Source organism: Nerophis lumbriciformis, linkage group LG04 (genome assembly GCF_033978685.3).
Source record: "Nerophis lumbriciformis linkage group LG04, RoL_Nlum_v2.1, whole genome shotgun sequence".
NCBI classification, from domain to species: Eukaryota; Metazoa; Chordata; class Actinopteri; order Syngnathiformes; family Syngnathidae; genus Nerophis; species Nerophis lumbriciformis.
In genome coordinates, this window is record NC_084551.2 from 29,582,686 (window position 1) to 29,603,400 (window position 20,715).

Sequence of the window (20,715 nt, forward strand, 5' to 3'; positions counted from 1 at the left end):
TATGACATCATACCGACAAATTACTATTTAAAACTATTTAAAATATTCAAAAAATAGTTCAGATAACCGATAAAAAAACAATAACGCTCCAATGATGCGAGATAGGTGGGTCAGGGGGAGCAAATCCAGCTTTCCTTTTCTCATACGTTTTAAACAACATGTTTTAAACAGCCTGCCGTAAACACCCCAAACAAACATGGCGTTGATCGCGTGGAAGTGCTTCACTGTTTCAGAGAAAACATTTTGTGTGCTATTTGCACCAAATGTACAAACCCCGTTTCCGTATGAGTTGGGAAATTGTGTTAGATGTAAATATAAGCGGAATACAATGATTTGCAAATCCTTTTCAACCCATATTCAATTGAATGCACTACAAAGACAACATATTTGATGTTCAAACTTATAAACTTTATTTTTTTTTTGCAAATAATAATTAACTTAGAATTTCATGGATGCAACACGTGCCAGAGTAGTTGGGAAAGGGCATGTTCACCACTGTGTTACATGGCCTTTCCTTTAAACAACACTCAGTAAACGTTTGGGAACTGAGGAGACACATTTTTTAAGCTTCTCAGGTGGAATTCTTTCCCATTCTTGCTTGATGTACAGCTTAAGTTGTTCAACAGTCCGGGGGTCTCCGTTGTGGTATTTTAGGCTTCATAATGCGCCACACATTTTCAATGGGAGACAGGTCTGGACTACAGGCAGGCCAGTCTAGTACCCGCACTCTTTTACTGTGAAGCCACGTTGATGTACCATGTGGCTTGGCATTGTCTTGCTGAAATAAGCAGGGGCGTCCATGGTAACGTTGCTTGGATGGCAACATATGTTGCTCCAAAACCTGTATGTACCTTTCAGCATTAATGGCGCCTTCACAGATGTGTAAGTTACCCATGTCATGGGCACTAATACACCCCCATACCATCACAGATGCTGGCTTTTCAACTTTGCGCCTATAACAATCTGGATGGTTCTTTTCCTCTTTGGTCTGGAGGACACGACGTCCACAGTTTCCAAAAACAATTTGAAATGTGGACTCGTCAGACCACAGAACACTTTTCCACTTTGCATCAGTCCTTCTTAGCATAGGCCCAGCGAAGCCGACTGCGTTTCTGGGTGTTGTTGATAAACGGTTTTCGCCTTGCATAGGAGAGTTTTAACTTGCACTTACAGATGTAGCGACCAACTGTAGTTACTGACAGTGGGTTTCTGAAGTGTTCCTGAGCCCACGTGGTGATATCCTTTACACACTGATGTCGCTTGTTGATGCAGTACAGCCTGAGGGATCGAAGTTCACGGGCTTAGCTTCTTACGTGCAGTGATTTCTCCGGATTCTCTGAACCCTTTGATGATATTGTGGACCGTAGATGGTGAAATCCCTAAATTCCTTGCCACAGCTGGTTGAGAAAGTTTTTACTTAAACTGTTCAACAATCTGCTCACACATTTGTTGACAAAGTGGTGACCCTCGCCCCATCCTTGTTTGTGAATGACTGAGCATTTCATGGAATCTACTTTTATACCCAATCATGGCACCCACCTGTTCCCAATTTGCCTGTTCACCTGTGGGATGTTCCAAATAAGTGTTTAATGAGCAGTCCTCAACTTTATCAGTATTTATTGCCACCTTTCCAAACTTCTTTGTCACGTGTTGCTGGCATCAAATTCTAAAGTTAACGATTATTTGCACAAAAAAAATGTTTATCAGTTTGAACATCAAATATGTTGTCTTTGTAGCATATTCAACTGAATATGGGTTGAAAATGATTTGCAAATCATTGTATTCCGTTTATATTTACATCTAACACAATTTCCCAACTCATATGGAAACGGGGTTTGTACTGCAAATATTTCGCGAGAAGGGAAAAAAACTCCATCCCCCTCCGACACATCAAACCTCATCAGTCACATAAAAGACCAGCATCGCTGCAACTTTTTGTTTTGAAAGCTGTTTTGAAAGCCTGCTACAAGAGCTACAACAAATCCACCTGCAAAGAAAAGTGTGTACAAACTAAAGTTATATCTAAATAACAGAAAATAGAAATAAATATGTTATTGGTATCACTCTTGAGAAACAAGCCATGTTTTTCTCTCCTTTCTCTTATAACTACTTATTTATCGAATGTATGTATTTTTACATTTGAGTTGATAGTAATAGTGATAATAGAGGTAAACATTATTATTGGTTACTAATATTGTTATTACTTTTATTATTATTATTATAATTATAGTGTAATAATGATCATTGTCAATACTATAGTAGTATTGTTTACGTCACTAATTAGTTTTTTATGAATAATGATATTAAATTTGTATGTACTGTACTGTATCTGTGGTAATATGATCAGGTTTGGAAAAAAAATTAACAGGATGTTATCTGTAACGGTATTGGCTTAGAAAAGAACATTTTGTGCATCACTAGTATTAATGCTGGCTGAGCAGTTTGTTCTTGAACTAAGCATATCAATTAATGTCCCATTCACTTCATTCAGAAGTCTACCAGTATCCTGGAAGAGAAGTTCCACGCTAGAAAAAAGGCGTTTGGAAACATTTTGTTCATTACTCGACCCTTTCCATCTGTCCTTCCTCTTCCCTTTTCATCTTATCTATTTCTAGATATTGCTTGGTTGTAAATAGATCCACACCTCCTGGGTAAACCGTGTAACTCCAAATGGAGCACACCCAGGAAAGAAGAAAAAAGATGACGGGGGACATTTAGAAAAAGTACACACACTGTAAGGTAGGTAGATTTTCCAGTAGTCACCTAAGTAAACATTTACAGGTTTGCAGAAAATATATCTCAACATGAGAATCAGGTGTACATTATTTTGTAACCGGGGAATTGGCATTCATGATATTGTCAAAGTGAAGGCAGCATACACACGCACTAACAAGCTGCTATCTCTCTAAAGCACAGGCGCTTATGCCAACAGAGAAGGATCAACTTGGCTGCAGGTACAAATGAACTCCCTCTTTCCAGCCCCTATCATCCTTTTCATCTATTTGCAATCTTCGCATTCGCATCGCTTGTCACAGTGAATGCGGCGGCTGAAAACGAGAAGATCGGCGATAGTTCTTACCCTCCTTCAAATATTCGGACACGAGATGTTTCGCTTTGTTTTGAGGTGGACGGCGCCTCTTTTTCTCTGGTTTCTTTATTCTCCTCCTGTTCGGGCTGGTGATCTGTTCCATCAGTGGAGGGACTGGCTGTGGTGGGATGGACCTGCACTCAAGACACAGTAGAAAAACAGACTTAAAATACATTGTTAACACTCGCGGACCACTTTCTGCTAACCTACTGTATCACCACTGGTTTGAAATAATGTGATTGTCCTACATCAGTAAGGTGTTGGGTGTTTATTTATACTTGAACAATTCATAATCCTCCAGCTAGGGGACAGCAGTGCTCAAACTAATTAACAGGCTGCCTGGTCAACCCAGTAGCCTAAACTGGCCCACTACATCATTTTATGTGGCCCGACACATTATTTTATGTCGCCGACCACTTTATTTTACATGACGGGCTAAATAATTTTATGTAGCCTGTAACATAATTTTTACGTGGCCCGCCACATTATTTTATGTGGCCCACCAAATTATTTTATGTCGCCCACCACTTTGTTTTACGTGGCTGACTAAACTATTTTATGTAGCCTGTCACATCATTTTTATGTGGCCCGCCACATCATTTTATGTGGCCCACCAAATTATTTTATGTGGCCCACCACTTTATTTTATGTGGCCGGCTAAATTATTTAATGTAGCCTGTCACATCATTTTTATGTGGCCCGCCACATCATTTTATGTGGCCCACCACATCATTTTCTGTGGCCCACCAAATTATTTTATGTCGCCCACCACATTATTTTATGTAGCCTGTCACATCATTTTTATGTGGCCCGCCACATTATTTTATGTGGCCCGCCACATCATTTTATGTGGCCCACCACATCATTTTCTGTGGCCCACCACATCATTTTCTGTGGCCCACCAAATTATTTTATGTCGCCCACCACATTATTTTATGTAGCCTGTCACATCATTTTTATGTGGCCCGCCACATTATTTTATGTGGCCCGCCACATCATTTTATGTGGCCCACCACATCATTTTCTGTGGCCCACCACATCATTTTCTGTGGCCCACCACATTATTTTATGTGGCCGGCTAAATTATTTTATGTGGCCGGCTAAATTATTTTATGTGGCCGGCTAAAGTATTTTATGTAGCCTGCCACATTAGTTTATGTGACCCGCCACATTATCTTATGTGGTTTTCCACATCATTTTAGGTAGTCCGCCACTTCATCTTATGTGGTGGGCCACAACATTCTATGTGGTCAACCACATGATTGTACTGTATATGGCCTGTCATTTCATTCATTCTTTCCCGCCACATCATTTTATGCGGTCTGCCACATTATGTGGTCCACCACATTATGTGGCCAGCCACATTAGCTTATGTGGCCTGGATCGGTAGGTCGTGAGTTCAAACCCCGGCCGAGTCATACCAAAGACTATAAAAATGGGACCCATTACCTCCCCTGCTTGGCACTCAGCATCAAGGGTTGGAATTGGGGGTTAAATCACCAAAATGATTCCCAAGTGCGGCCACCGCTGCTGCTCACTGCTCCCCTCACCTCCAGGGGGTGGAACAAGAGGATGGGTCAAAAGCAGAGGTTAATTTCACTACACAATGTGTGTGTGACTATCAGTGTTTTTTTTAACTTATCTTTACATCCGCCACATTAAATTTCAAGATCTTCTATGTCATTTATTGTGGCCCGCAATGTCAATTATTGTGGCTCATCACATCATTTCATGTGGCCTGCCAAATTGTACTCCATGCAATTGCGTATGTTCTACACTTTAATATTATATGATCATGCAGCAATTTATTAGTTATAGAAAAACCTTACATATCTGCTTGCCACCTTGACTTTTGATTTCAGTTGCCTATGCAAATTGTGTAATAAGACTATTTTACATCCATCCATCCATTTTCTACCGCTTGTCCCTTTTGGGGTCGTGGGGGTGCTGGAGGCCTATCTCAGCTGCATTCGGGCGGAAGGCGGGGTACACCCTGGACAAGTCCCCACCTCATCGCATTTCTATTCAAATATATTTACTGCTACAAGCGGGCCTCTGAGGGCCGCCATAATTGTAATGTGTCCCTCAATAAAAACTAGTTTGACGGCCCTGCCGTAGAAGAAGAACACAGGGACAAAGACACAAAGTTGACAAAGCATGAAACAAAAAAAAATGTCAAGGTTTTCAATGCTAGTAGTTTAGTCTATAAAAATGCACACCCCAGTGAACATTTTCACTTACAGACTGCCGATTATCTTGTATAATTAAAATGGGTGTCCGGATCCGATATGAATATCAGATATCCTCTCGATATCAGCAAAAAAACAAGTTTTGGATAATATTGACTTGTAAAATGTCCAATATAGGCTTCGATATAAGCAGTCCTGCAGTGTTCACTTGTATAGAGCTAGACAGCCAGTTAACATATAAATGTCCTTCAACAAAAACACGCTTTTCTTGAATTTTAGTCATTTACAAAAAGTAAACATTGTAGGCTATAGGCTACAAGGAGCTATCAGCTACACAACAGCACTCAGGCTAGACATACATAATAAGTGTACCTAGTTCAGTCCTTCTCAAATGGTGGGGCGGGCCGTGTGATCTCGGGGGAACATGCTTTTTTTGTCGTACCAGAATATGATAGCGTATGTTGCACTTGGCTTCACTGTAACCACGGTGGGAGATGAGAAAAGACTGGTGTGTTGTTTCCTTTAATGTTAATAAGCTTACAATGTTATGCAGAGGTATAGTTATAACCATTTTTTAAACAAATTATACTATTGGGGGGGGCGAAAAATTTTCTTCTCCCAAAGGGGGGTGTAACAAAAAATAATTGAGAAGCACTGGACTAATTGAACAATATTGCATTCTAAAACAGCACATTTGTCAATATAAACAAGTGTTAAATAATCATAGTTGCATGTTACTTACACATACAAAGTCCCTAAGGCAGAAGCGTATTACAAAGTATCCAATAACAAATATGTCTGCATTATTCAACCTATTGTCTCATGAGCTCATGAATTATTGTAGCCACGAGGTCTCGCCAAAAAAACAAATTACCACTCCACTTCAACTTAAAAACAGCTTAATTCCATTCAGGACAGTTAATTATGAATACGTTTCTGTTTTTCATTTCTACAATTGTTCTCTGAATAATATCAATTATTTAAACCTTATTTAACATCCCACACTACAAAATAATAAAAGCATGTACAATTCCTGCTGCCTGTATCGGCCAACACTCAAAGCGCCACTAATGGGATATAAAAAAAAAAGTTGTATTGGGACACACTTAATAATTAATGTAATGCTTTGAACAGATGAACAACAATATATGTTTATTTTTCAGACTGATAAGAATTTAAACTGTAACTAGTTGGACTTATTTAGCCATTAAAGTACAATTTATGTTGATTTCAAGGAAAATATAAACTTTTCTTTGATGACAATTTTTGTGGAAAACTATTTTTTTTTTTACATCATAACATGGCATAAAAGTATGATTTGTATATTGTTAGTGTTTTTTTCATCATATGAAGCCATTATTACGTGAACATAAGCATTTTTGTACGTTTGCTTAGACATATAAATCACTTTTCTATAGTCACAGTGAAAAAATATCACACAATATGTTGAAGTTACACTAAAGAGGTGTTTATATGGTATTAATCCTTATTTGCCGGTCTTGTAGCGTGTGTTATTGGTTTTACCTCTGACACTCGTGGAGCGTTGCTACTTGAAGGGGGCTTTTTGATTTTGTCTGGATTTGGAGCCATGGCGATGGTGTAGGTCTCTGAGCAATGCTTCTGTTTGGAGCACAGCAGAGACAAAGCCACCTTAGTGCTGATGCCTGGCAAGTTTGGGTTGTGTCCGCTGACACTCCAGGTGGAATAAACTGAGGTGCTACTGTCCCTCTGTGCGGTCGGGTTGGGTTTGACATAGTTCAGGTAGCACCAGTTGACAGAGGTGGACGTGTGAAGGCTGGGGTATGAACGGGTGTTTGGTCTCTCAATCTTCTTCTCTTCAACAGGATGTTGCTCCTCTTTTTGACTTCTCCCAGTTGATTCTTCTACCTGTTTCTCCTCCCTTTTATGCTTCCCTTCTGTTTTTACAGTTGTAGTTTCAAGCAGGTCTTTTTTACTTTCAATCTCTTCCAGTTGTTTCCCAGCAGCTTTACTTCCTCCTCCCCTGTGCATTTTTTCCTCTACATTCTCCGCTTCTTTTGCAGACTTGTGTTGTTCACCCTCCTCTTCCTCTTTTACTCTTTTCTGGTGACGCTGAGCTTCAGTACTGAGCTCCAGACTGGCTGCAGGTGAGAGCATGCGTTTACTCCCACCAGGGCCAAGTGGACCGTACCCCTCGACTGATGGTGACATACCCTCTCCAGGAAGAAGTAGTGGAGGGAGACACTTAATGTCTGGTGAGGGGACTTTCAGATAAGACCTCTGTAACTTGCTCCTTTCTACTTGGCCCATAAGTGTCATGGCCGTACAAAAAATGGGCTCCTGCGGACAAGCAGAAGTGAGAATCTGGGACAGGGTGGTGTACATTGCACGAGTATAGGTAGGGATGTGGGTTTGGAGGCGGACTGGCACCACCAGGGACACTGCTGGTGTAAGCTGTGCCACACAAGTGGCAATCACAGGCCGCGGGTAGGGGTAAGAAATTGTAACAAGAGACTGCTGGGTAAGGTCAAAAGACATAGACGAGGTTCTTCCATCTGTGGAAGGAGCTGTACAAGCATGTGAGGAATGTAATGGAGGTGAAGGTAAGTACAGAGACTGGCTAGCAGTGGTCCTGAAGGGAAATTGGACAGGAACTAAAGCAGGAAGTTGATGGAGCTGTATACCCAACTGTTCACCCATGTGGATCTGCATTGGGTGTACAGGTGGAGCGATTTGTGGATGTAAAAAGCTTCTGTTAATAAACTGTGTCGCCGGCAATCCTGGAGGGAATGTTGGTTGGCCGCTTAGATGTGGAGGAAGCACATCTCGTGGCTGTAACAGTTGCAAGACATTCTCCGTGTCCTCTGGGTGGAAAGAGGAACTTGAGTAAACCAGAGGGTGGCTCAAGTGAGAAGGACCAGGCTTCGGACTGTCTGCTCTAGATAGCTGACTCATGCCAACCCCCTCCTCTTGCTCAGGTTCCCCTAAGGTAGCATGCTTTACAAGGAGACACTTCCTCCGTTCTTTCCAGGATGATGCTGACTGCTGAGATGACAAGGAACCCAAGTCGAAAGATTTACTTCTGGTTTCGGAGACCTGCTCTGTTTTCTGAGGGGCCTGTTCTGAAGCTGAACGCCTCATCTCCTTGTGGCTTTGGTTGTGTTGATGGGAGGGGGATGGCACGGTCAACATTTGGGTGCTTTGGCTACTGGAGCCCCAAAGGGCAGGTTCAGTCCTTGCTGCATCTTCGAAAGAAGCGGAAAGACTTGAAGTGTGGGACATGCTGCTCTCCTGACTAGGACTGCGTGGCAGAGACACAGACTCAAAGCTTGACTCCCCTGAGGACTGCGCCATCTCAGCTAAGCGGAGTCTTTTCTTCTTCGGGGGCAGTTTCTCTGCAGGGAGTTGGGCCAGAGACTGGCTACGTTGTGGCCACTGGAACTCCTCCACTCTTTCTGCCTCCTACAATAGACAACACTGTCAAACTATGCAAGCTTTACAAAATTCTAATAGCTATAAATCAAATCAATCTACCTTAGAAGACGATGCTGTTACTGTTGGTGACAAAGACGTCATGTCAGCATCAGGCTCCACTGTAACAAAGATCTCTGGAACTTGGATGTTGTGCTGGCGGATGAGGCGTGATGTAGAAGGTTTTGGATGGGGTTGTTGTGCTTGTTGAGCCTCCTTGACATCTGATACCTCACTTTCCATGGAGATTGTCTCCTGCTTTTCAAAGGAGCTTGTGTGCTGAATGACAGACACCCCTTTTCTGTCATGCTGCTGTTGTCCCGACTCAGTCTCGACAGAAGCACCTAAAATGTTGAAGCACAATACATAATCAACGATACACAAATCCTTTCACTGCCTTGTCAGCAGTAGTCTACAATAAACTATGATCCAAATTTCATAAGAATTTAGTAGGATTCCATACAAAAACAAATCAACTCAAATTAGCAGAGGATTTACTTTAAAAAGTAAGGATACTTCAAATAGTAATTTTAACATGAATACACTTTATGATAATAGTATACCATAACTCTATTCAGATTTCTCCAAATTACAACTACTCTGAGATAATTCGTTGTGTTTTCATTGCCAAATATACAATTTTTTTTACACATGGCATGTAAACCATGCCACGTGTGATGTGTGTTACTGCAGTACTCAATTTTTAGGAATATAAGTTGTAAAAAATATGTTATTTACAGACATTAGGGTTTTAATTCTAATGTAGCAAAATGCGAGCGCACCTGAGAGTGTCTGGTTGTGTCCTTGACCTGCCACTGGTAGGAGGACTGCAGACCTCTCTGACATGGCTACGGACCCAGGACTAGGTAGATCCTCTTCTATACTCTCTTCTTTCCTCCTCTTCCTCACAGCCATGGCCAAGGCTCTGAATTTATAGTGCATCATCATCTGGGGCCGATCCTCTCTGCAGGTCTTACTTGCATCGCTGCTCTCTTCTACCAGCGTTTTCTGCCCTGTGCACATGCCTGCATGAGCCCTGTAGTTGTCACTATGCTGGAAATGTGTCCCACATATTTTGCATTCAAATGGGCTCAAAGTACTTTGCGGTGGTTGTTGCTGTGGATGCCTGACTCCGTCTCTGCCTTTGATTGACGAACAGGAGTTGGGCGGAGTCTCCTCCAACATAAGCTCAGCTCCCAGAGGAACCTCTATGGCAGGTTGGCGCCTCAGCATACGATGGGCATGAACAATGTTAATCTCTGCCGCCGAAGCCTGCTGCTCATCGAAAGACTGGCAGAGACGATAACCTCTGGTGGACCTGTTTCCAGACACAGAGAACTCTTGTTGGCTGGTAGACGATGGCATAGAGCGACTTCTGAGCAGGGGGGCTGTTGACGTTTGGGTAGCTGATGGATCTGTTTCGGGATTGTGTGGATGTCCCAAACCACTTGGACCAGGGGCTTCTCCCTTTGAATCAAATGTGTAGGCGTCTTTTTGGGTAGTCAATTTGGGCGATTCAAAGCTGCTTTTCCTTGACAGAGAGGAACGTCGAGGCTTCACGCTGTCAATCTCACTGGTGTCTACCACTGCTTCATTGATAGTGATGAGCTTTGTAATGTGTTCTATTACTTGGGTTTTGGGTACAGAAAAAGAAATACTCTTCTCATCTGTTCCAGGCAGTGCAGAAAGGGGAGAATTAGAATGCTGGGGATGTGAACTCCGCTGCTGCCCTCCCAACCTCCCATATTTCCCAAGAATTATTTCTGCGTAGGTTTTGGCACTAGCGCTCGGAGGACTAACTTGGGACAGGTCAGTGCTGCCAGATCCAGAAAAGTATCCAGACTCTGTGCTGCCTTTACTGCCAGGGCCAAGAGACGAAGATGAGGTGGAGAGAGACAAAGGAGGATCATCAGGAGAAGCCATGGGTCCACGTTTTCTTTCACTAAGTCGCAGCGCCAGCCTTTGCTTAACAGCTTGAGAATCTTCAGGCCTCTGGCACTCTTCTGACCCCTCGGGCAACTCCTTACCACCTTTTTTCTGTCGTGCCGAAATCTCCTTAGAAGATTTTCTGTGTTGGCCTGTCTCGTCTTCTGACTCTGTACTTTCTCCTTCTGTAGGCTCCTCAGGATCTTCTCCAATACTACGGCAGTCTGGGCCACTAGAACTGGGCTCATCACGACTGGACACAAGACCTGCTTTAATGCGATGAGCATGGGACTTGCGGTGCTTGTACAGGTTACTCTTGGTCTTGAAAGAAAAACCACAGGGAGCACAAGGATAAGGTCTTTCTCCTGTGTGGGAGCGAATGTGTTTCTGAAGAACACTTGGCTTGGCACAAGGACGGCCACAATAAGTGCACACATATTTCCCTAGTTTCGGGGTTTTTTTCTCTCCTTTTCTAGGAGAGCTCACCCCTTCTTTAGTCTCTTGGCTTGACTGAGATGGGATCCTGTGACCCTGCTCAACCTGGGTGGAGGATGTAGAAGGAAGAGATGAGATTGATGCAGATCCTGAAGAGAAAAGGCTGCCTCCTGAAGGACCTGGTGTGTCCGTTTGCTGCCATGCTACTACTTGCTGTTGTAACCGAAGAAGATCAGCACGTTTGGGCTGGCGATTCTGCAGTCGACCCAAAGCTCTGTGTACAGGACGTGGGTTAGAGGGCTGCTGGGGCTGCTGCGGTGGACAAGACCCAAGTGGGGATTCAGCTGTCACATGCTGCTGCTCTTGTCTTCCAGAGCGCTCCCCATCAGCCGAATGGCTGGGCTCGGCCTCCATAGAGTGAGGAGGAGGCCTCACAGATGCATAAGCAAGGGCCCTTAGAGCCTCATGGGCGTAACCGCATGGCAGCAGGGAGGTCAGAGACAAGGGGTTGTGGACAGTGATTGTAAATCCCAACAAAGGGCCTTTTTCAGTGTGGGCCTTAAGTTATTCAAGAGGACCAAGTGAGGCATTGTTAAAATGTGCCCTGGAGCAGCACTGATGTAGGTAAACATGGATCATCTCTCAGTGTACAGCTATGCTTCTGTCCAGCTGCAGCCATCCTAACAGCCCGCTCAAGATCTTCTCCGCATTTCTTTTGCTGGTCCTCAATTGTGTAGTCAGGTCAATTGCTGAATAGTCTAGAGCAAAACAGGAAAAACAAACATGAGATAATGAGCTATCAGATCAATACACCGATATCAGACTCTCTCAATGATAGCCAGGTAGAAAAAGGTACAATTATTAGTCAAAGTTACTGACAGAACTCAAAATATTTTCAGGAGTTCTTAACAAAATTAGGGCAACAACCAGAGCCTACTGATGATTTTAAGAACATTTAATTTATGTTGGTAAGGAGAGAAACCATTTACGAATTTAATAGACTAAATTGGTTTAACAATGATTAGTGTTTAAAAAAATATCCAAGATGGATTATCCATTTGATACTGAAGATGAACTCTACAGAAACTCGTGATTAAATTTAAAATCACAAAATGCTGATTTAAAATTCCCAATGGCCTCAGCATACTGTAATTCCAAACTTGTATTTATAATTAATATATGAAGAAACAACACACAAAATTGGATCTGTATCGACGAGGAATGCACTCAGTTCCATAATGACAACAGTCCTGACGCAGATGGTAGTAACAAGTCTAACAAAAAGTAGCTATTTGTACCCTATTTTGGTGCTGAATAAATGCAGACTCGGCACCTTGCAACACGTGCTTGACAGTTAAACTGTGCAAGTAATAAGGCACACAGAGTCTGGCACGCTTAGGAAGCTTTAATGCAGACAGCAGCTCCAAGGCACAACACCACCAACAACAACAACAACAAGACATGTTCATGGGCACGGCAAGCAAAATGCATTCAAGAACACTGTAATTGTGAGTATCAACATTGCAGCACAAGCGCATTGCAAATTCTGTATTGTTGGTGATTTTGCAGCAATAATTCTGAGAAGTTACTGTGGATTTTATTTTTAATGTTGAATGTATTACTTAGCTATCATTTAATTTATATTAATTAACGATTTCAATTACTATTCTGTTCAACTTGAATGTCACAAAATTCTGAAAATATAAAAAGGCTTTGTTTTTAAACAGGGTTTTCATTGTTTAAATACATGATCGGACTCTGTTTAAGCACCACCAACATTTTGAAAGTACCAATTTGGTACTAGTAACGGTTTAAATGTAAACGATACCCATCTCTATTACTAACCAATGAGTGGCCTACTCAGCAGTCCAGATCTACAAAGGCCACATCCACAGGACAAGTATCAAACAGGAGACAGCAGCATTAGGGCACAGAGTCAAAGCAAATGTTGGAATTAAAGATTGCACTTATCTGATCTGGCACTAAAGTTTAAGTGAATAAGTGGAGGGGGTTGTTTTTATTTGGATCAGTGGACTTAACTGCAAGTAGGGTTCAGGCTATGCTACTGATAACAACCAGCAGTGCCAGAGTCAAAGTGTACTTTGTAAAAACCTTTCAGGTATAACTCAACTACCAGATACCACTATAGAGATGACTTGATATGGAGGTATGAAGACTTGCTTTAGAAATATGTTTGGCATTTGCCACAGTCTAGCTACCAGGTAAACCCAGGTTTAGATACTGTAGATTATTGTAAAAGGCAATGCTAATCCATGCTGAGAATGGACAGGCTAATCGACCTAATCAAAGAAAAAAACTGCTGCCCAGCAAATGCACATTTCCTGAAAAACTGACAACCTATGCCTATGCATGTATTATCAATGTGTGCTCTCGTTGTAGTTCAACATTCAGCCAGAAAACACAGCTAGCCAATCTCATATTGGGAGAGTGAAAAGAGGTAAGGTATAGACAATGTAAAGGAGCCTGGTAACATTAATGTCATGAAGAAAAAGGAAGAGAAAGCCTGTGACCTGCTAGAAGAGAAATGAAAGACTCAATGACCCAATGAATGACTAAACAGGCTCATCAAAAGACTGCAGTTTATGACAAGGAAGCATAGACAGTTTTTTTAATGAGCCTCACTTCAGCACCCTCCATATGTTTGAGGAAAAACATTCAGCATTCATTAGAGTCTGTTTAGGGCGCAAGCAGAACAAAAATGATAATCTTGCTGTGCTACTCTAAGAAGTAACTTGTCAGATACTACAGAACGTGTACCCCACTAGGAATTAGAATTTTCACCACCGAGGTCCATGCAAAAATATGGAATGTATAATAAAACCCTCCTCTCTGAGCTGCTACCTTATCGTGGTAGAGGGGTTTGTGTGTCCCAATGATCCTAGGAGCTATGTTGTCAGGCTGGGGCTTCTATGCCCCTGGTAGGGTCTCCCATACAAACAAGGTCCTCCCTGTATGGTGGGGATAGTGTGTTACTGACATCAACTGGGTATGTTGTGGATCGGGGGAAGGATTACTTCAAAGACCTCCTCAATCCCACCGCTACATCTTCCAATGAGGAAGCAGTGCCTGGGAATTCTGTGGTGGGCTCTTCCATTTCTGGGGCTTAGGTTGCCGGGGTAGTTAAGAAGCTCCTCTGTGGCAGGGCCCCAGGACTGGGTGGGATCCGCCACAAGTTCCTTAAGGCTCTGGATGCAGTGGGGCTGTCGTGGTTATTTGGTGGACATTTGGTGGCGTTGCCTCTGGATTGGCAGACAGGGGTGTTGGTTCCTCTACTTAAAAAGGGGAACCGGAGGGTGTGTGCCAACAATCGCAGGGTCACACTCCTTAGCCTTCCAGGTAAGGTCTTTCAGGTGTACTGGAGAGGAGACTACGCCAAATAGTCAAACCTAAGTTCAGGGAGAGCAGCGTGGTTTTCGTTCTGATCGTGGAACTATGGACCACCTCTACACTTTCGGCAGGATCCTTGAGGGTGCATGGGAATTTGCCCAACCAGCCCGCTCCCTATATGATCAGAGCTTGGTCCGCATTGCCGACAGTAAGTCGGACCCTTTCCAGTGAGGGTTGGACTTCACCAGGGCTGCCTTTTGTCACCAATTTTGTTTACAACTTTTATGAACATAATTTCTAGGTACTGTCAGGGGGTTGAGGGCATCCGGTTTAGTGGCTGCAGGATTAGGTCTCTGTTTTTTGCGGATGATGTGGTCCTGCTGGCTTCATCTGGCCAGGATCTTCACCTGACGATGTGTGCCAGCTGGCCTAGGAAAGCCTGGGAAAGCCTCAGAATCTCCCGGGAAGAGCTAGGCAAAGTACCTTGGTTGAGGAATCTCTGGGATTCTCTGCTTAAGCGGCTGCCCTCGCGACCCGACTTCGGATAATAAGAAGAAGATGGATTATCTTGCAAATTTAAAGTATCATTATCAGCATTGATAGGGCCAACACTGCCTGTGTAATTACTTGGTATTGGATCAATACCCAAATTGTAGTATCTCCCAAAACTAATGTAATTTATCCAAACAAGAGAATGATAAGTCTTTACTACATTTGAACAGAAATCTATTTAGAACCATGGTGAACAGAACATAATCAGATATTAACAGTGAATTAGCAAGTAGATTAATAGTAGTTTTGAGAATATAATACAAATCGAAATGACGTAATGACGAAACATGTTACTGCATTTGTCAACAGGTAAATTAGGAGACTTTGTAACCTGTTTTGAAATGGTTCTGTTATCATTTACTTACAAAATAATATATTGTCATATATATCACAGTAGGCTGCAATATACATTGCGATATAGATTGTAGGCCATAGTGTTGTGATATTTGGTACAGTACAAACAAATTAAACAAAAACATGGTGATACTTTCTTATTTGTTCCATTCTCTGCCTTTACCTAGACAATACAGTTTTTGAATGGTGGCCATTACATCTTTAAAAAAAATGGTATGCTATTTATCCTGTCCAAATTCCAAACTATTCTAGGGCGAGATCTTCTGTGATGAACGTAGTCAAATCTACACCAGCAGAATCTCACCCGTGTTTTTTGCAAACAACAAGGTGGGATATTATGGTTCAAAATAGATTTCCGTATGTGGAAGACATGGATGTGTAAACAAAATATAAGTGGGAGAGACCACGTATCAGAAAAATCGCCTCAACTCCCCTACTCTAATAAAAGTTCTATCATAGTTTAAATGTAATAATGTCACATAGCTGTTGATGCCGCCCTTTAAACAGGGCGATTAGAGGGTTTTTAAGGTTAGGGAGAGCGCTGCTTACATTATTCATGGACGTCTAGTCAGCCGGCTCAAAGCAGGGGAAACACAGTGAAGGGCTTTGCCAGAGAGATGGGGGGAAGGAATGTCTGAGCGGAGTCTCCATGATGCCAAAACATACACTTGCACACACACATACAGCATGCATACAGCGTATAGTAAAACCCTCACAAGGGCCGTTTTTAAATTGGATGTGTCAGCCAATGCGCTGCAACGTCCTGGGGTGACCTTCTGCCTCGGTTTGATCTGGAGTTTTCCTTTTTCTTCATGCTCATGCCACAAAAATGACACGTTATCAATGGTGCCTTTCAGATAGTGCCTAATGAACGTGACTGGCACATGCCAACATTTTATTGAGTCACTAATAAATGTGCTACACAAATTCTCCCTTGCAACAAGTGGCACCAATTGTTTATGCTTTTATTGGTTTGTTTGTGTATAGAAAATATATATTTTTTAATTAATTTCACATGTTCTTGTCCTTAAATGTATACTAGTACATTTATATATATTTGTAAATTGAATTGAATTGAATTTTCTCAATAGGGTAAGGAGATATGTAGGTCATGTATTTCACATTTTCATGTACTGTAGTTTTATGTATCCTAATATATTTAATTTATATATATTTATATATGTGATATAATTTATTTTAATTTCTTGATTTGGTAAGGTGGTGAGAATCCTTACATAAAGCAGATAAATATATAAGTCATGTAATAATTTACATCATGTATCATATCATTCATATACTGTTGTTTTATGTTTACTAATATATATATATATATATATATATATATATATATATACACACACACACACACAGGTAAAAGCCAGTAAATTAGAATATTTTGAAAAACTTGATTTATTTCAGTAATTGCATTCAAAAGGTGTAACTTGTACATTATATTTATTCATTGCACACAGACTGATGCATTCAAATGTTTATTTCATTTAATTTTGATGATTTGAAGTGGCAACAAATGAAAATCCAAAATTCCGTGTGTCACAAAATTAGAATATTGTGTAAGGCTAATACAAAAAAGGGATTTTTAGAAATGTTGGCCAACTGAAAAGTATGAAAATGAAAAATATGAGCATGTACAATACTCAATACTTGGTTGGAGCTCCTTTTGCCTCAATTACTGCGTTAATGCGGCGTGGCATGGAGTCGATGAGTTTCTGGCACTGCTCAGGTGTTATGAGAGCCCAGGTTGCTCTGATAGTGGCCTTCAAATCTTCTGCGTTTTTGGGTCTGGCATTCTGCATCTTCCTTTTCACAATACCCCACAGATTTTCTATGGGGCTAAGGTCAGGGGAGTTGGCGGGCCAATTTAGAACAGAAATACCATGGTCCGTAAACCAGGCACGGGTAGATTTTGCGCTGTGTGCAGGCGCCAAGTCCTGTTGGAACTTGAAATCTCCATCTCCATAGAGCAGGTCAGCAGCAGGAAGCATGAAGTGCTCTAAAACTTGCTGGTAGACGGCTGCGTTGACCCTGGATCTCAGGAAACAGAGTGGACCGACACCAGCAGATGACATGGCACCCCAAACCATCACCCAACCATGCAAATTTTGCATTTCCTTTGGAAATCGAGGTCCCAGAGTCTGGAGGAAGACAGGAGAGGCACAGGATCCACGTTGCTTGAAGTCTAGTGTAAAGTTTCCACCATCAGTGATGGTTTGGGGTGTCATGTCATCTGCTGGTGTCGGTCCACTCTGTTTCCTGAGATCCAGGGTCAACGCAGCCGTCTACCAGCAAGTTTTAGAGCACTTCATGCTTCCTGCTGCTGACCTGCTCTATGGAGATGGAGATTTCAAGTTCCAACAGGACTTGGCGCCTGCACACAGCGCAAAATCTACCCGTGCCTGAGTTTACGGACCATGGTATTTCTGTTCTAAATTGGCCCGCCAACTCCCCTGACCTTAGCCCCATAGAAAATCTGTGGGGTATTGTGAAAAGGAAGATGCAGAATGCCAGACCCAAAAACGCAGAAGAGTTGAAGGCCACTATCAGAGCAACCTGGGCTCTCATAACACCTGAGCAGTGCCAGAAACTCATCGACTCCATGCCACGCCGCATTAACGCAGTAATTGAGGCAAAAGGAGCTCCAACCAAGTATTGAGTATTGTACATGCTCATATTTTTCATTTTCATACTTTTCAGTTGGCCAACATTTCTATAAATCCCTTTTTTGTATTAGCCTTAAGTAATATTCTAATTTTGTGACACACGGAATTTTGGATTTTCATTTGTTGCCACTTCAAATCATCAAAATTAAATTAAATAAACATTTGAATGCATCAGTCTGTGTGCAATGAATAAATATAATGTACAAGTTACACCTTTTGAATGCAATTACTGAAATAAATCAAGTTTTTCAAAATATTCTAATTTACTGGCTTTTACCTGTATATATATATGTATTTAATTCAAATGTTCTCAATTTGGTAAGGTGGTGAGAAACCTCACAGAGAAAAAAATTCACATTTTCTTATACTTTAATGAATACCAATATATTTAATGTATATACAGGTATGTTTAAATATTTAACTTAAATACATTTGAACTTCTCAATGTTAAGGTGGTAAGAAACCTCATACAGAGCAAATACAAAACATATAGGTCATATACATGGAAATAATATAAAAAATATATAAATGAACAATGTAGATTTTTTTTTTTTTCATGGGAACATTTTCGAAAAAGGTGGTGATAATCATATTGCGCAAATAAAAATATATAGGTGATGTATTAATTGCACTTGTTCATGTACTGTAGTTTTATGTATACTAAAATATTGAATTATCTATATATTTAATTGAATTCATTTTAATTTCTCAATATAGTAAGGGGGTGAGAAAATTCACACGAAGCAAACATTTCGTAATCCCATGTACTTTTGTGTATACTAACATATTTAATGTATATATATTTAAATATTTATTTTAAATTTATTTGAATTTCTCAATCTGTAAGGGGGCGAGAAACCCCATACAGAGCAAATAAAAAATATATGGGTTGTTTACAGAAATAATATTAAAAAATGTATATAAATGAACTGTGACTGAACTGTGATGCAGGTATTTCCGGGGAGCCCTGGCACGCAGATGTGCTCTACCACACACAAACATGCACACCTACACACTACACACAGACACACACACACGCACATCACATCACCGCTCCTTTGTCGAGTCCAAACATGCACTCTATTTGTAGAGCCGCGCGGCAAATAAAACAAACACTTAGCTCACCTCATCAATACCCACATGTATTCACGCGGCTTGTTATGATAGATACCAATATGGGCTAAACAATAGATTATGTTGTGCCCTGAGGACAGATAAACTCTCTTAAGTGCTTTTTAAAAAGCTGCTGTCACCCCCTTCACCTCCCCAAACACATGCCTCTTTCTCCATATTCTCTCTCACTGGTGGTAGTCTGGTGCCGGTTTCCATGGAAACAAACCTACTCTGAGCAACGGCAGATGGAGACGGAGCTGTAGGTCTAAATTTATCTCCCAGCATCCTCTCTGACTACAAACACACACTGGCAGCAGGAAGTGAGGAAGGAGTAAACGCCGGGCCGATGCACGGATTGACAAGCTGGCGTGACCTTTGACGTCCACCCCCGTTGCGTGACAGCCGGTTGATGAGTGTGTGTAACACTGTCTGGACCAATGCAACGTACTGTAGATGCTGAACTGAAGTTGTCAGTCAAAGTCAAGCCTCACTTCTTTGCAAAGTAACTGAAGAAACACATGGCTTCAAGCAAAGTAGATGTCAAACATGTCAGTGGGTCCTTCTAAAGGAACAGCATACCAGAGAACCTCGGTCAGTCTCTATATGCGCTGCACAGGATGCTTTGAGAAGCAAGGTCTGAGACCAGGGGCTTTTTGACAGTCCTTTCAATACTGGCCGCTAAATTCAACACGAGAAGCACAGCCAGGTAAAATGCCAAGACTCCAAGTTATTTCCCTGGAGGTGTATTAGATGCTGTCTTGTTGACATCATCAAGTGTGAAACTTGAGTTTGCATCATTTTTTAGAAACAAATTAAAAAATATTGCTTTCAACATTGCGATGATTGTGTATATCATCTAGGGCTGCCAAAGTTAACAGGATACTATCGCGCTATTAAAAGTTTCCTTTAAGCAAACTGTTTTTTTTAATAGCGCAATTAACGTGCGTCCTGAGTGACCCTCAGTCCATACTGTAGCAATGGAAAAAACAGCGGCATTCTGACTGAAGCTGAGTCACAGGAAGAAATAGAGAGCAGAAAACGAACAAAGAAAAAGCTTTGAAGCCCTGGCATGAGTTCTGAGCTGCTAGCAGCTATGGCGAGCAGCAGCAGTGTTGCCAAGTCTGTGCATTACAAGCGACTTTTTTTCTAAAGTCACTTGCAAAGTTTGTAAAGTCGGGGGTTGTGGTTGTTCTGGGCATGATTTAGAATTTGTGGTTGCTTATTTGGGCTTGCTTTTCTATAACCACAATCAAGCAAACACGCAGGTAGTTTATCCTATTCTACTGTACACAACATTTTCCCAGTCGACAAGGCACCACCACAAACACACGCACGCAAATGACGCTTGTGCAACTACGCCAGAGCCCAGAGTTGCAAGACAAACAAGTGATGAGATAGAGTGAGTGAGAACTAGTGTCAGAATTAGAGGGGAAAACTTAAAAGAGATTTTCATCTTTTCTGAAGTGTAAATGTCATTACAATTTTGGATATTGAATGCCAAAGCGTCAAATCATGCATTTTTGCGTGAGCTTGCGCGTAGTTTTGAATGCCTCTGTTTGTGGGGTTTTGCAGTCTGGCTACA

At 41.6% G+C, this 20,715-nt stretch overlaps 1 protein-coding gene across 5 annotated transcripts in view; it reads right to left on the minus strand.

Annotated features, from left to right (window-relative positions):
* The window catches only part of hivep3b (HIVEP zinc finger 3b), a 131,615-nt gene that overhangs the window by 24,784 nt on the left and 86,116 nt on the right, over positions 1–20,715 (minus strand). For 3 of the 5 annotated variants that reach the window (XM_061951855.1, XM_061951840.1, XM_061951847.1), the window contains 4 exons: positions 9,510–11,846; positions 8,791–9,071; positions 6,802–8,718; positions 3,080–3,222 (listed from right to left, as the gene is read on the minus strand). In XM_061951855.1, the coding sequence (XP_061807839.1) occupies positions 3,080–3,222; positions 6,802–8,718; positions 8,791–9,071; positions 9,510–11,502 (4,334 nt within the window). In that variant the 5' untranslated portion in view covers positions 11,503–11,846. Of the gene's footprint in view, positions 1–3,079; positions 3,228–6,801; positions 8,719–8,790; positions 9,072–9,509; positions 11,847–20,715 lie in introns of all 5 variants that reach the window. The other 2 variants (XM_061951869.1, XM_061951862.1) reach the window with 1 other exon arrangement.